Source organism: Mustela nigripes, chromosome 8, assembly GCF_022355385.1.
Source record: "Mustela nigripes isolate SB6536 chromosome 8, MUSNIG.SB6536, whole genome shotgun sequence".
NCBI classification, from domain to species: domain Eukaryota; kingdom Metazoa; phylum Chordata; class Mammalia; order Carnivora; family Mustelidae; genus Mustela; species Mustela nigripes.
The window spans coordinates 8009176-8025677 of record NC_081564.1 but is presented as its reverse complement, the minus strand read 5'-3'; the positions used below and the strand labels follow the sequence as shown (position 1 = coordinate 8025677).

General features: G+C 42.8%; 1 protein-coding gene and 1 long non-coding RNA gene across 2 annotated transcripts in view; one reads left to right on the top strand and one right to left on the bottom strand.

The window, feature by feature from the left end:
* The window catches only part of LOC132023146 (uncharacterized), a 26855-nt gene extending 10480 nt beyond the window's left edge, over positions 1–16375 (top strand). Inside the window, exons 2-3 of the long non-coding RNA XR_009405872.1 lie at positions 2651–2797; positions 16298–16375. This is a non-coding gene — a long non-coding RNA (uncharacterized LOC132023146). The remainder of the gene's footprint in view (positions 1–2650; positions 2798–16297) is intronic.
* Positions 1–16458, bottom strand: part of RAD9B (RAD9 checkpoint clamp component B) — a 36129-nt gene extending 19671 nt beyond the window's left edge. Inside the window, exons 1-5 of the mRNA XM_059409938.1 lie at positions 16320–16458; positions 14376–14446; positions 12836–12988; positions 10595–10709; positions 1588–1687 (exon numbers count right to left, since the gene is read on the bottom strand). Of these exons, the coding sequence (XP_059265921.1) occupies positions 1588–1687; positions 10595–10709; positions 12836–12988; positions 14376–14446; positions 16320–16356 (476 nt within the window). The 5' untranslated portion in view covers positions 16357–16458. The remainder of the gene's footprint in view (positions 1–1587; positions 1688–10594; positions 10710–12835; positions 12989–14375; positions 14447–16319) is intronic.
* Positions 16459–16502: the final 44 nt, after the last annotated feature.

Sequence of the window (16502 nt, the reverse complement as noted above, 5' to 3'; positions counted from 1 at the left end):
ACGCATCGGGCTCTCTGCTCAGCAGAGAGCCTGCTTCCCTCTCTCTCTCTCTGCCTGCCTCTCCATCTACTTGTGATTTCTCTCTGTCAAATAAATAAATAAAATCTTAAAAAAATAAAAATAAAAATAAATAAATAAATAAATAAAATCTTTAAAAAAAATTTTTTAAAACTTTGGCTTCCGTTTGTGAATTCTCTCTCTCAATCGGTCATCTCAATCAACTCTCTGTCTTTCTGATCCAGTGGCCATTTTGTGATGATAATCAGAGAGTGCACAGAGAGGCCTGTGTGGTGAGGAACTGAGGCCTACCACCAACCTGACTAGTCAGCTTGGAAGTTAATCTTCTGAGACCTCTCCACAGCCATGTCAGTGCGTGTGGGAGCGAATCCCCAACCAAGTCCAGCCTTCAGATGAGACCACAGCCCTAGCTAATAGCTTGACTTCAACTTCATGAAACACCTTGAACCAGATACCCAGTTAAGCCATACATATAACCATGAAGTAATCAATGTCTGGTTTCTTAAAGCTCTGAGTTTGGGGGAAATTTGTTCCACAGAAATAGGCAACTAATACACTTTTTGTGTGTGGCAAAAAGCTGGAAGCAACCTACTTTTTCACTAATAGGATAATGGGTAACTAAATTATGGTTCATACAATGAAAAAATTATACAATCATTCCAAACAATAAGATTGATTTAAGTGAACTGACACAGAAACTTAAAAAAGCAAGTTGCCAAATAATAATAATAGGACATTTTCTGTGAAAAAAATGACATGTATGTGTCTCATAAATAATATAAATGTGAGAGGAGAGAAGAAGGAAGAGAGAAAGAAAGCTACCCATAGCTATAGGGAGAGGGTGAGTTACAGGGAAATTGGCTACATATGGAAGAAGATGCACAAGGATATACACCAAATTGCTGATTGATGGTACCTCTGCCAAGTGGGAGAGAGAAGACAGGTAGAGGAGAAAAAGTTTTCATTTTTTATCTTTACAACCCTCTATAAATTCTAGATGTATTACAAGGAGCATGTATGGCTTATGTAACTTAAAACACAATAAGGATAAAATATCTTTGGTTCACAAAGTAATTAATGTTTAATGCTACAGCTTAACTGAATAATTGGGTGCACTTTTACTGACAAATGTACCTAACTCATTCTCTAAAGAAAAAATGCAAACACTTGGGGTAAATCAGTTTACATTAAAAATGTTAATGTTTCCTTGCGTTGTGTGTTTCATGACTCAGACAGAAGGCAATATATAAATGCAAAGTATTATTAGGTAATATATTTTTCTCTTGGTATCAATGTAGAAAGCCACTAATGGAATATTTTTAGAACTTTCTTGCCACTAAATCATATTGCTACCACTAATAAATTACATTATCTACTATTATCTTTCTCAGGGTTTCCTCTTGACCTTGTAAGGAGATTTTTCCAAGTCAAATGTTAGCTTTTTTTTAATTTAATGTTAGCTTTTTTTAAAAATGTAACTGACTTCAAATTTTAATTAAAGGCATTAATTATTTACTCTGCTCCCACATTATACTCATAAAAAGAAGAAAACACGAGAAAATTCATTACCTTGGTTGAATAACTAGTGTATTAGAACACATACTCTTTTCAAAAATAACTTGCAAGGGCTGACTTTCCTGAAAACACACATTATGAGTTCTTCTAATACCTTAAAAAGAATAAAGCAATCCGTTAATCATTTTAAGTGTGATGTAAACTATTTAAAAAGTATAAGTTTCATAGCCACGTTAAAATAATAAAATTAAAGAAACATTTCCTGTCTGGCAGGTGCCTGTAGCTTGAAGGAGTACTATTTTATGAAATGTGTTTATCGCCCCCTAGTGGACACTATGCAACATGCCATATCCCCGGACAAATCGGGCAGTAGAGCTCCCAAGTTCTTCTGAAATACGGTTATTTCTTTTCTTTTTTTTCTTTTCTTTTCTTTTCTTTAAGATTTTATGTATTTATTTGACAGAGAGAGATCACAGTAGACAGAGAGGCAGGCAGAGAGAGAGGGAAGCAGGCTCCCTGCTGAGCAGAGAGCCCGAGGTGTGACTCGATTCCAGGACCCTGAGATCATGACCTGAGCCCAAGGCAGCAGCTTAACCCACTGAGCCACCCAGGCGCCCCTGAAATACGGTTATTTCTCAAACTGTATGTCAAATAGTGATTGCCCACTACAGTTCATGTAGCTATCATTCTCTTTCACTACCTTTCATCCAGGTCTGCTATATCTGGATTTCTGGTAATGATGAAGGAACATCTGGTCTGTGAATTCTTTTCCTCTGAGGGGAGGATGAGGGGAAGAGTGCATAGTCATAGCAGCTATGGCTCTACGTGCCAGCAACTGTAGTACGCATTCTACACACATTACCTATGGTCATCACAATATCCCTATGGGGTAGGCACTTAGTCTCAGAAGAGGAACCTGTAGCTCGGCGAGGCTGACTTTTACAAGGCCATTTTAACAAGGGTCGGTAGAATGTGAGTCTAAGTTTGAATATATAGCCCATGTAATAAAATCCAAATGGACTTAACTTTCTACAGCATATTAATGTTGTGGTAGGAATCAAAAGGACTCACTAGAAATATTTCTCATCTAACTTGGATTTTTTTTTTTTCTTTTGAGGAGGACGAGGAGAGGGAGAGAGAGAGAATCCCAAGCAGGCTCCATGCCCAGTACATGAGCCCAACCCAAGACTCAGTCCCACAACCCCAAAGATCACGATCTGAGCTGAAATCAAGAGTTGGACGCCTAAGCAGCTGAGCCACCCAGGTACTCCTGGATTATTTTTTTCGACACAAAATTAATAATGGCAACATTTATTAATTTTGTTAAGAATTTACTCACCACCTACTATGCACAAAGCTGCATTAGTTAGCTTTTGCTGGAAAACAACTCACTCCAAAACTTAAGTGGCTCGAAATAACAAATATTTGTTATTTCTCACAATTCAGCTGAGTAGTTCTGGTTTCAGCTGACTTGGCAGTGCCTGGAAATCTTGGATGGCTTCACCTTCATGTCTAGGGCCTCCGCAGGACAACCGGCACAGCCGAGACTGCTGGGAAGGCTGAGGCTTCCCACCACATGGTCTTAATCCTCCAGAAGTCTACTGTGCAGCACTTGTTCTCATGCTGAGGGAAAGTTTCCTGCCTTCACGGGGGAAGCTGCCAGGCCTCTTAAGGCCTAGGCTTGGAACTCACACAAAATCGCTTCTATTTAATTGATAAAGCAACCCCACGGCCAGCCAACATGCCAGCTGGGGGAACAGACTCCGGCTTCTGAAGGGTGAGGAGCAGCAAATAATTTGTGAGCACTTGTTTGGTAATCTACTACACGGGGACAATTTTAGGAGCTAGGGATTAGCAAAGCACCAATTAGACAAAAATCTCTATCCTCACAGAGCTTACCTTCTAGGGAGGGGAGATGGACAATAAGAAAATAAATAAGTATAATAATTGATAGGTCACGTCGTAACAAAGGCCACAGGAAAAAAGCAAAGCAGAAAGGGCATTAGGGGGTGCCAGTCATGGTAGATAGCAATTTTTTTATTTCTTATTTATCTGTTTATTTGAGAGAGAGAGAGAGAATGAGAGAGAGAGAGCATGAGAAGGGAGAGGGTCAAAGGGAGAAGGAGGCTCCCTGCCGAGCAGGGAGCCCGATGCGCGACTCCATCATGGGCCTCCGCGATCATGACCCGAGCCAAAGGTAGTCGTTCTACCAAGTGAACCACCCAGGTGCCCGAGTAGATAGCAGTTTTAAATAGGAGGTCAAGGAAGACCTCATGGAAATGAAGCCATCTGAGTAAAGACTTGGAGGAGGAGCAAGCAATATGATATCTGCAGAAGAAGCTTGCTGGGCAGAGGGCTTCCAACCCGTGTAGGACCTTACTGACCATTGTAAGATCTCTGGCTTTTCCCCTGGCTAAATGGGGAGGGTTTGCAGGGTGGGGATAGGAATTTGGAACACTGAATGACATATCCAACCTACTACACCTTTGCACTCCTCCATAAATTTTTGGATATACTACAAAGAGCATGGCACTGTGAGGAATTACTGTGATTTCCATTTTGGGAAGACACAAAGCTCAAAAGTTGGCACAACTTACCCTGTTTTAAAAACTATTTTCAAGTTACTTTTGGAGCAACGGGTATTGGATGCTTGTGGTCTAAATTTCAAAAGGTACCAAAGAGCAGACAGTGGAAAGTCAGTCACCCCCCGCCCCTGACTCCTGCCCGCCCCCCTCCCCGTATCCTCCACAGAGGGAACCACTGTTACCAGTTTCTCCAGTATTCTTCCAACACAGCCTTGGTATATACAGCACGATCAAACCTCTAGAACATACCTCAAAATATTTCACTGAAGTGAATACTGGCATTGTCAAAGATGTCCAAGCAGAGAATGTCTAATTTCTTTGTCATTCCTGATGCTCCTTTTCTTGCCACTTGCTGTCTTCTCCTTTTTCCTTATAGACAAGTGCCAAACACTTTCAACCTATACCTTTGCTCACCCTGCTCCGTCCTGCTCCCTCCTCCAGGAGTTTCCACCTACTGGAAACTCACCCAGTTGTGGTGCCCCAGTTGTGGTGCCCCTAACCACAATGCCTTCCCTCTCCACCTTTCTCTCCTTTGAATCTCTGGTCCAAAGAACATCCACTGAACCCTCTTTATCTTACTTTTTTAAAATAGGTTCCACGCTGGGCACAGAGCCCACATGGGGCTTGAACTCATGACCTTGAGATCAAGACCCTGAGCTCAGATCAAGAGTCAGACACTTAACCGACTGAGCCACCCAGAAGCCATCCACTATACTTTTTTAAAAAATATTTTATTTATTTATTTGGCAGAGGGAGATCACAAATAGGCAGAGAGGCAGGCTCCCTGCTGAGCAGAGAGCCGGATGTGGGGCTCAATTCCAGAACCCTGGAATCATGACCTGAGCTGAAGACAGAGGCTTTAACCCACTGAGCCACCCAGGTGTCTCCACTATACTCTTTTTAAAGCATGTACCTCTTCACTGCAGTTTTTCTAGTCTTCTAGTTTAATAACTTTCCTTGATAGGCTGCAAGTGGGGTAAACATTTAGAAGCCCTGTTTTCTCCTCGGGTCATTTATGAACTTTATCTTGCGCTGCGCAAAGTACTGGATTGTAACGAGATGAGGAGTTCTGCGTTAGAATGAGAAATGATTTTCATTGAGAAAATCTTACTGTGAAAAACAACAACTGGGTGCTTGGTGGCTCAGTCTGTTACGCATCCAAATTGATCTCAGCTCAGATCTTGATGTCAAAGTTGTGAGTTCAAGCCCCACACTGGGCTCCATGCTGGGAGGGGATCCCACTTTAAAAAGAAGAAAAAAAGGGGGCGCCTGGGTGGCTCAGTTGGTTAAGCATCTGCCTTTGGCTCGGGTTGTGATCTCAGGGTCCTGGGATCGAGCTCCACTTCGGAGTCCCTGTTCAACAGAGTCTGCCTCTCTCTCTCTCTCTCTCTCTCTCTCTGCCCCTCCCAGCCACTTGTTCATTGTCTCTTTCTCCCTCCCTCCCTCTCAAAAAGAAAAAAAGAAGAATAAAAAAGGATAAAAACAACAACAGCTGAACTAAAGCAAATGCTTAGTCATACGTTTGGCTTAAATTCTGGCATAAGCTCCTTATCATCTCCCAGACCGGTAACAACAGTTTGGGGCCCAGCAGCCAGGTCACGGATCATTCCGAGTGGTAATGTCTCACGCCATCTGCTCCTGGCCATGGGCCTCCCGATGCTAGGAGAGAATTCTACTTGCCACTTCATGAGCTCAATTTGGAACTTCCCTCAATGGGTCCAGAGAACTCTTGCAAACCTGAAGGGGTATGGCTAAGAAACGACCACTATCCTGGAGATGTGACATTTGTAGGGTTTAGAATTGTGGAGGTGAGTGATCCTTCAAAAATCTTGTAAGTTATTCAAATAGGACCCGATCCCTAGAAGTTCACTGTTAAGCGAGTTTAAAGTCATTAGCGCATCTGTAGAAGGCCCTTGGACAAAAACTTGAAACCCTGAAGTGGGAGGCCAGCCTTCTTGACATCACTTCATTAACACAAGCATATAAATCAAAGTTTTATTTTCACCCAGTAGCCCAGGGTTCTCCTCTCCTCTGCGCCTCTCTGCTGGAATGCTGTCCCCTTGAGCCAGCACGGGACATGGGACACGTTAGCATGTGGCGTATATCCGAGTGTTCTTCAGGAGCTCAGGAACTCATCTGCACCAACTCTAGGGCCAGTGCAAAAAAAGTATGGAGAATTGGTGGAATTATTAGTAAAATAAGTATTTCAGGTGTGTCTTGGTTCTTGATGATACCAATCATTGTCTCCTACTCGTAGATGCTAAACAATTCAAGAAATCACTGTTCTGGAAACTTTTCGTGGTCAGATTTAGAGACGTTAGTCTTTTTTAGTAGCTCGTGTTTTTTCAATTGTCTTCTATCAGTAAAGAGCGCCAAATTTACATCACTGTCCTTAATTCCTTCCCAAATCCCAAACATGTATCTCTAGCAGCTTATGAGCTCTCTCTACCCAGGTGATTTTTCTCAACTAAATTTGAACCGTGTTTCCCCACCAGGTTCTAGATACAAAATGACAAGCATAATCTGCCGTGTGCATACAGTTTTGGAAACTATAACCACACCAGTTACGTACCAGCATCCACGTCCTCTGGTCCCCTTCCCTCCTGAACGGGCCCTTCCCCATGTCGTAGCAATCCTGAGTTTCAGGGGGGATTGATTAACTCTACTTCCAGCATCCCTGATAGGCCCTCATTGGTGCAAATCAAATTGGGGTAATCTTATGCCCTCTGCAATTAAATTTGAACCAGACACTGCACTTAGAGATGGCAATGCCCTGTCCACTAGGATTAATGTAAGTTGGTGCAGTTAGGGCAAAGCCAAGCGCTTTTGTTCACTGGATACGTGAAGTAAGTCTCTCACTCCCACTGGCTGCTGCTGCAGAAAGCCTTAGCTTTGAAAGTCTATAACAGAAGCTGGCCTTAGGGTAAATCACATGGAGGAAAGCAGAATTGAGTGAATTTTAAAAAGAAAAGGAAAGAGGCGCCTGGATGACTCAGTCGGTTAAGCCTCTGCCTTCAGCACAGGTCATGACCCCGGAGTCATGGGATCGAGCCCTGCGTCGGGCTCTCTGCTCAGTGGGGAGTCTGCTTCTCTCTCTCTCTCTCTCTCTGCCTGCCTGCCTCTCTGCCTGCTTGTGATCTCTCTCTCTCTCTCAAGTAAATAAATAAAATCTTGGAAGGGAGGGAGGAAAGAAGGGAGGGAGGGAGAGAGAGAGAGGAAGGAGGAAAAGCAGTAGCAGCTGCGGCAGCCGGGGTCAAACCATGTCTATGACCTAATTTCGAACTTTTCATTACACGAGCTGACATTCCTCCTAATTATTAAAGTCAGTTTGAGTTGGGTTTTCTGTGTGGGTTTTTTTCTGTTACTTGCAACTCAAAGCATCCTAACTCCTTCAGCTTGCCTACAAAAGCTATTAAAAACCAACCAATCACAAATATGTATTAGACATTAGACATAATCAAGGCACTTGAGAGAGTCTTCAGAAACTGAAAAATGGGCTGTTTAAAATCTAGCTGGAAATAAGTGATGAGGGTCACGGTAACAGCAGCAATCACAGACTACGTAGTCCTCTCTCCGAGCCAGACACCATGCTCTGCTTCGCACTGACAATCCTGCTCCCCATTCACAACAACCCCGGAAGGTGAGGGCAGGTAAGATTATCCCTATTTCCAGAAAAGAAAATGTGAGTTCGGAGAACTTATTAGAGAAAAACTCTCTAAAGGCCCGATACACAAGGCAGGCCATCTTAGATTTCTCCCTAAGTTCACATGACTGTATGTAAACTTTGTTCGAACCAAAAGCCTGATGTATTGCCCGCCACATATGCAAAGTCCATCTGCTTTGTGAGTGACCTAAAGGAAAACCATCTTGTCCCTGCGGCATCTCAATCAATGCTCCTGCTCCCCGCGCTCCTTTACGATGAAACTCGTGATGCCTGCCTACATGCTCATCTGTAACTTTTTCAGCTTTTACAAGATGTAAAAATGTACATAAGCCTCTAGAAATTGTTCATCCTCTGGAGCACCCTCTTCCCTGTGAAAAGTGTTTCCTGAGCAGTTGTCCTAACTTGGGCTCGAATAAAACTCTCTTACTTTCTGAGATCCTAAAAAGTTTGTTCAATTTGCCTTGACAAAGCTTATGTATTTTCACAAGCAAATAAGAAATATAGAAGAGGGGCACCTGGGGAGCTCAGTCGGTTAAGCAACTACCTTCAGCTCAGGTCAAGATCCCAGGATCCTGGGATCAAGCCCCACATTGGGCTCCTTGTTCCGCGCGAGCTTGCTTCTCCCTCCCCTTGCTGCTCCCTTGTTTGTACTCTCTCTATCAAATAAATAAATTAAATCTTTATTTTTTTTAAGGATTTTGTTTGTTTTTTTGTTTGCTTTTGTTTTTACAGAGAGAGACAGACAGCGAGAGAGGGAACACAAGCAGGGGAATGGTAGAGGGAGAAGCAGGCTTCCTACCAAACAGGGAGCCCAATGGGGGGCTCAATCCCAGGACCTGGGATCATGACCTGAGCCAAAGGCAGACGCTTAAAGACTGAGCCACCCAGGCACCCCAAATAAATAAAATCTTAAAAAAAGAAAAGAGGGGTGCCTGGGTGGCTCAGTGGGTTAAGCCACTGCCTTCAGCTCAGGTCATGGTCTCAGGGTCCTGGGATCGAGTCCCACATCAGGCTCTCTGCTTAGCAGGGAGCCTGCTTCCCTCTCTCTCTCTCTCTGCCAGCCTCTCTACCTACCTGTGATCTCTCTCTGTCAAATAAATAAAAAATCTTTAAAAAAAAAAAAAAGAAAGAAATATAGGGGAATGGACACCCAAGTCTGTGATGTCAAGGCCTGCTAAGCTTTTAATTATGCTCTTTATGTGATTCTGCTATTATGCAAACTAAAATTCAAAGAAGGGGGGGAAATCATGTTAAATCATTGATATTTTGCAGGGAAAAAATTGAAGAATATAATAGAATATGAACTTAAAATATTAAGATAACTGTCAGGCAAAGTAACAGATATAAGATCATTGTAACACTATCACAACCTTCCAGAAGACGGTTCCACTACAAAAAAAGATTTGGGGGGGCGCCTGGGTGGCTCAGTGGGTTGAAGCCTCTGCCTTCAGCTCGGGTCATGATCCCGGGGTCCTGGGATCGAGCTCCGCGTTGGGCTCTCTGCTCAGCAGGGAGCCTGCTCCCCCCCCCATCTCTGCCTGCCTCTGCCTACTTATGATCTCTCTCTCTCTGTCAAATAAATAAATAAAATCTTAAAAAAAAAAAAAGATTTGGACTTATAATATCACAAGCATGAGCTTTTTTTTTTTTTTTTAAGATTTTATTTATTTGACAGAGAGGGAACACAAGCAGGGTGAATGGGAGAGAGAGAAGCAAACTTCTCACCGAGCAGAGAGCCCAATGCAGGGCTCCATCCCAGGTCATGGGACCATGACCTGAGCCAAAGGCAGATGTTTAACGACTGAGCCAGCAAGGCGCTCCAGGAATGGGCTTTTTTAAAGCATTCAATTCTACCTGCTAACTTCAAATAAAATAGCAGCAGTTATAAAAGTTGTAACTAGAGCTAACACTTAGAAAATGTGCCAGGCATTTTTTTTTAACACTGTAGAACTCTAACTTCCTATAACTCACTGAATCCTTACAAAAACCCAAGAATGCTGGGATGAACATGATCCCCATTTTACATCTGGGGCAAATGAGACACTCAGAAGTTAAATAATCTGCCCAAAGTAGCAGCAAGGAAAGGACAGGACAGGATCCTGCCCCAGACCTTGTGCCCTCCAGAATTCATGCTCTTAACCATCATGCTAGAGATACTCAAGCATGTAAATGTCTTGTGAGTAAAACATTTGAATATCTACCCGGCAAGGCTATAAGGCAGGAAATGTGATTTACAGTTTGGTGTGACAGAGAGAATGTATAAAGGTTCTTTCTCCTATTAGTGGGGCTCGACTCAAAGCCAGGCTCGGGGACTTACTAGTTCTGTGACCCTGGGGGTGTTAACACACTTCTTTCGGTCCCAGATACGGGACTATCTGCCTGCCAGATCCAGGGTTATCTGACTATCTGACTTCCGATACAGGCTGCCATTATTCCTTTCTGTTCTTACTAAAGAACACTGTTACCAAGGCACTCTCACAGAATATCGTCAAGTAGCCAGTTAATTTTAGAAACACCTATTATTTGAATTAAAGTGGACATTAAAAAAAAAAGTGGTTTGTATGCAGGCAAAGCTTGTGCCGCTGACAAGTCAGAAAAGGAAAAAATTATTACCAATTACTTTGTAAAACTTCTACGGAGATGTAAGATAATACTTTTCAAGTACTTAAACGGCTCTACCACAAAACCAGATTCTAAGCAGGAATGCAGTGAAAAGTCTTAATTTGCACTTTGAATACTCCAAACATAAAAAATACTAAAAAAAAAAAAAAAAACCCACACAGTGCTTTAAACTAGCTTTAATAACACCTACCATGTCTGCAAAAGAACTGAATGACGACTTTGCACTGATCGGATCTGGTGAAAATTCTGCAATTCTCTACATTTCTTTCGAGGGAATTCAGACATCTAAAGATGGGCAGAATTGACTGTAACACAAATACAACATAGAACAGCACATACTTAATACGGTTTTGGTTAGTTTAACTAACAAAAGAAGAGTATGTACAAAGAAGAGTTTGGCCTACATGCTTTTTTTAAAAAATATTTTTAAATTTTTATTTCTGTTTTGAACTATGTGACTATGTAATGTCAACCTTAAAAATAAAATAGCCAATGGGGTGCCTGGGTGGCTCAGTGGGTTAAAGCCTCTGCTTTCGGCTCAGGTCATGATCCCAAGGTCCTGGGATCGAGCCCCGCATTCGGCTCTCTGCTCAGCATGGAGCCTGCTTCCTCCTCTCTCTCTGCCTGCCAGATAAATAAAATCTTTCAAAAAAAAAAAAAAAAGAAAGAAAGAAAGAAAAAGAGAATAGCCAATATTAATTTCTTTTCTGGGTTCAGAAGGTATTTTCCCCTTCTTTTAACACTGTTTCTCTCTCTCTCTTTTTTTTTTTAATTAAATTCAATTAATTAGGGGTGGCTGGGTGGCTCAGATGGTCAAGCATCTGCCTTCAGCTCAGGTCATGGTCTCAGGGTCCTGGGATGGCGTCCCGCATCCGGCTCTCTGCTCAGCAGGAGCCTGCTTCCTCCTCTCTCTCTGCCTGCCTCTCTGCCTACTTGTGATCTCTCTTTGTCTGTCATATAAATAAATAGAATCTTTCAAAAAATTTTTAAAAATAAATTCAATTAATTAACATAGTATAATATGAATTTCACAGGTAGAGTTTGATGAGTCATCAGTTAGTTACATGTAACACCCAGTGCTCGTTATATCATGTGCCTCCTTAATGCCCATCGCCCAGTTACCACAAACCCCCAGCCACCTTCCCTCCAGCAACCCTCAGTTTGTTTCCTATAGTTAAGAGTCTCCTGGGGCACCTGGACGGCTCCATCAGTTAAGCATCTGCCTTTGCCTCAGGTCATGATCCTAGGGTCCTGGGGTGGAGCCCTGCATTGGGCTCCCTGCTCAGCAAGGAGTCTGCTTCTCCCTCTGACCCTCACCCTGCTCATGCTCGTGCTCTCTCTCTCTCTTAAATAAATAAAATCTTTAAAAGGAGAGAGAGAGAGAGTCCTTTATGGTGTCTCCCTGATTTCTTTTTTTTTTTTAAAGATTTTATTTATTTATTTGACAGACAGAGATCACAAGTAGGCAGAGAGGCAGGCAGAGAGAGAGGGGGAAGCAGTCTCTCTATTGAGCAGAGAATCTGATGCGGGGCTCGATCCCAGGACCCTGAGATCATGACCTGAGCTGAAGGCAGAGGTTTTAACCCACTGAGCCACCCAGGCACCCCATGGTTTGTCTCCCTGATTTCATCTTATTTTATTTTTTCATTCTTTCCCCTTTGATCCTGTTTCATTTCTTAAATTCTACATATGAGCGAAATCATATAATTGTCTTTCTGTGGTTGACTTATTTCACTTAGCATAATACCCTCTGATCCCATCCTTGTCATTGCAAATGGTAAGATTTCATTTTTTTTTTAAAGATTTTATTTATTTATTTGACAGACAGAGATCACAAGTAGGCAGAGAGGCAGGCAGAGAGAGAGAGAGAGAGGGAAGCAGGCTCCCTTCTGAGCAGAGAGCCCGACGCGGGGCTCGATTCCAGGACCCTGAGATCATGACCTGAGCCGAAGGCAGCAGCTTAACCCACAGAGCCACCCAGGCGCCCCAAGATTTCATTTTTTAAAAAAGATTTCATTTATTTCTTTGACAGAGAGAAAGATCACGAGTAGGCAGAGAGACAGGAGAAAGCAGGCTCCCCGCTGAGCAGAGAGCCAGATGCGGGGCTCGATCCCAGGACCCTGAGATCATACCTGAGCCAAAGGCAGAGCCTTAACCCACTGAGCCACCAAGGTGGCTTAATTTAATTTTTTGATGGCTGAGTAATATTCCAATATTCCATTGTACATATATACCACATCTTCTTTACCAATTCATCTGTCAATGGACGTCTGGGCTCTTTCCATAGTTGGGCTATTGTGGACATAGCTGCTATAAACATTGGGGAGTCCTGCATGCCTTTTAAACCATGTTTAAATGCAGAATAGATGTTATGTCCTGTGTAATAAAAATTTCTATAATACCAGAGAAAACCAGGGACTCTTATATTTACCTTCATTCCCAATTTGCAATTTAAATTTGATGTTTTCGAATCATTCTCATTTACTTTCACTGAGGTTGACCATTGATAATGTTGAAAAAACAGAGGAGAAAAGAGGACACATCCGTATGCTGACCGACAAGAATTCACAGATCTTAGAGCAAGCTGAAAAATAAGAGGTATTAAGGAAAAAACTTTTTTTAAATGATTAATTTAAAAAATTCTATATTGTTTAAGACTGCAATTAAATGTGTTCAAATAAGGCTTGTGGGATGGTAACTGCATTACATGGACTACCTTATACATATGAATTATTATAAATTTTAAATGGGTTGTGTCATCATTGTATATTGAATTCGCATACATCTCCATACATGGATACACATCTATATTGAAAACATGTAAGTATTACCTCTAAAATCTTACATGTTGAAATTGTAAAGTTGGGGACGCCTGGGTGGCTCAGTTGGTTAAGCAGCTGCCTTCGGCTCAGGTCATGATCCCAGCGTCCTGGGATCGAGTCCCACATCGGGCTCCTTGCTCAGCAGGGAGCCTGCTTCTCCCTCTGCCTCTGCCTGCCATTCTGTCTGCCTGTGCTCACTCTCTCTCCCTCTCTCTCTCTCTGATGAATAAATAAAATCTTTAAAAAAAAAAAAAAAAAAGAAATTGTAAAGTTGTAAATGCCTTTAACTTTAATGCAATATAAGTTGGCAAAAGGCAATTTAAAAGGGGGTAAGAAGATGGCCGCAAAATGACAATCTCTTGCCTTATCTAAAGTGAGAAACCAGCAGTCAGTGCCAGCCGACAACTGCCACCTGGGAATGCTGGCCTCAAACTGTCAGATCTAAGTTTTTAAGAGAAGAAAGAAACTCAGATCTTTACATGGACCTTCCCCATTTCTAAGCTTAGGAAATTTTTTCATTTGGGGCGCCTGGGTGGCTCAGTCCTTAAGCGTCTGCCTTCGGCTCTGGTCATGATCCCAGGGTTCTGGGATCAAGTCTCTCATCGGGCTCCCTGCTCAACGGGAAGCCTGCTTCTCCCTCTCCCACTCCCCTTGCTTTGTTCCCTCTCTCACTGTCTCTCTCTCTCTCTCTTTCTCTCTGTTAAATAAATATAATCTTAAAAAAAAAAAAATTGAGTGCACGGGCCTCCTGGGTGGCTCAGTGGGTTAAGCCTCTGCCTATGGTTCAGGTCATGATCCCAGAGCCCAGCAGGGAGCCTGCTTCCTCCTCTCTCTGCCTGCCTCTCTGCATACTTGTGATCTCAGTCTGCCAAATAAATAAATATAATCTTTAAAAAAAATAAAAAATTTAAAAAATGAGTGCAATCCCACAAAACATATCTAGCCTCTTGACGATCAGTTTGCAAGATCTGATTTAAATCTCATGTGTTTCTCTGCATGAGTTTTATAATATGCTTTCAGTGTATTCAGATATGTCAAATAAAGATGAACAGTGAAAGGAATAATTACAATTTCTGGGTTTCCAAATTAACATTCAGTCTGGACTTTAAACATCTTCTTTTGCCTTAATAGATGGTATATCTTACTTACACCTTTTTCAGATGGGTCTAGCCACAGCTCGTCACTGATTCGTGATAGAGCTTGGATTGCTTTTCCAAATACTACGGAGAAAAAGAAAGGTACTGCTTATATTCTTTCCTCAAACAATAAATACAAATCATAGGACTACTTCAGCATTCATAGGACTCAAGTTTTAATGCACAAAGAACAGTGTTTTATAGACCAATGCTAAAAATTGTTTTAAATACATAATACTCTTGACAAAATGTAAGACATATAGTAAGAGCTCAATAAATTTACAGTGTGTGCAAAATGATAAATTGCACACTCTTCCTTTCTGTATATCTGCATGGAGCTACTGTGGCAAGCCAATTTCCATACTAACATATTTTTAGACTTGGTTTAAATACATATATTACCTGCCTCCTATCCCCTCCCAAAAAAGAAGTGTGAAAACAGAGCATGGACGGATTTGAAGGAATTTAATAACTTCACGGGTGACAAGGTCAACACAGAGAAATTAGAGGCATTCAAGAGGCATCTCTGATATTTGAGGTTAACGTGCAAGATGCCAAATCTTCCCACCAAACACACTCGGATGCCGTGTAAGGAAGAGAGGCTAGGCTGGGTGACATATCTGTCTAATCTGATATAACAGTATTAATATTCTTAACAATTATGAATAAGTACAAAATGTGGCAGATAGAGGATACTGTTGGGCTCTATGCTCAGCATGAACTCTGCCTCTCTTTCTGTCTCCCAAACAGACAGATAAAATGGATGGCCACATCAATCTACAGAACAGTAGAAAAAAAGAAAAGATTCCAGAACATAAAATCAAATCATAATGCTTAAGAATCAGAAGCGTGTGAATTGGGGATGCCAGCCTGAAATTGAGATAGAATGAAGGGGGCCGGGGTAGGGGGGAGGTTAGAGGCATTTCTCCCTTTTTACCACTTCCTATTCAACACTTTTTCCTGGAGCTGCCTGATGCCGATCTCCTACTATGTTCCAAGTACAACCCACCACCATGCGGGCAGAGCAATGAACAGGACAGGAATGGATCCTGCCCTCCCAGAGCTTTGAGCCCTGTCCAGGAGGAAAAGCAAATCATACAAATATTTGTTTATTGAGAACTGCGCTATATACACTGCTAGAGAAGTTCTAGAACACTGAGAACCTGTAACAGCCGGGAGCTTGTGCTTCCCTTTCCTGTTCATTACTACTGTGCCACGGATGGCCTCAACCCGGAGGAAGCTAACCACGACACAAGACGCCCTTCTATGGTCACTTCCACGTTACAATCTGGGGGAAACCGTTCTTCTCTTAAACAGAGACTTTCTGGGGTAACTGATGTGTAAGCACCATCGACAACACAGCACAGTTCCTGCGCCGTCCCGTCTATTACTGAGCTCTTTACATGCCCGTTTCATCTGTTTCAGCCCTACAAGCCCTATGACGAAAATGCTGTCATTATTCTCGTTTTTACAGACGAGGAAACGCAGCCCCCACAGTGATTCAGTGAATCGTCCCAGGTCCTACATCGAAAAATGGTAGAATCCGGAATAAAAACCAGGCTGATGCTTTCCTCGTGGGACTAAAATACTTGAACTGTTCAAGCCTCTTTCCCCCCAACTCCTCCTCACGCAGTCCTTATCATTCTGCGTTTGAGGCCCGCATTCCAAATCTCTGTTCCAATGGTGCAGGTTCATTTCACGGACACTGAAGACAATAAATACTACGCATTAATCAAAGCCGATAGGCCCTCTTCCTCCCCTCGGAAGCTACTAGGAGCCTGGGTGGGTGGCGGTGGTTCACGGCCGGGCCTTGTGTTGCCAACCCCTACACATAACGGACAAGGGGGAAATCGCCCCCATGAACCTTATAAGGTCTCTCTCGCTCGCTCGCTCTCAATCGCCCTTTTTTTTTTTTTCTTTCCCTTTTCTACATAGGAAGGCAAGAAAGTCGCTCCACCTTTCACCTGACTGGCGCTCATCCCGCACTTCAGCATGGCCGCGGCCCCTAACAAGCCGCGCTCCAAGGCACGCCTCTGCTCGACGGCCCCCAGATGCCCGGATGTCGCCCGCTCTTTTCGAGGCTTCGAGATCTTACTCCTTCCCCCCCCCCCCCCCCCCCCCCCCCCCCCCCCCCCCCCCC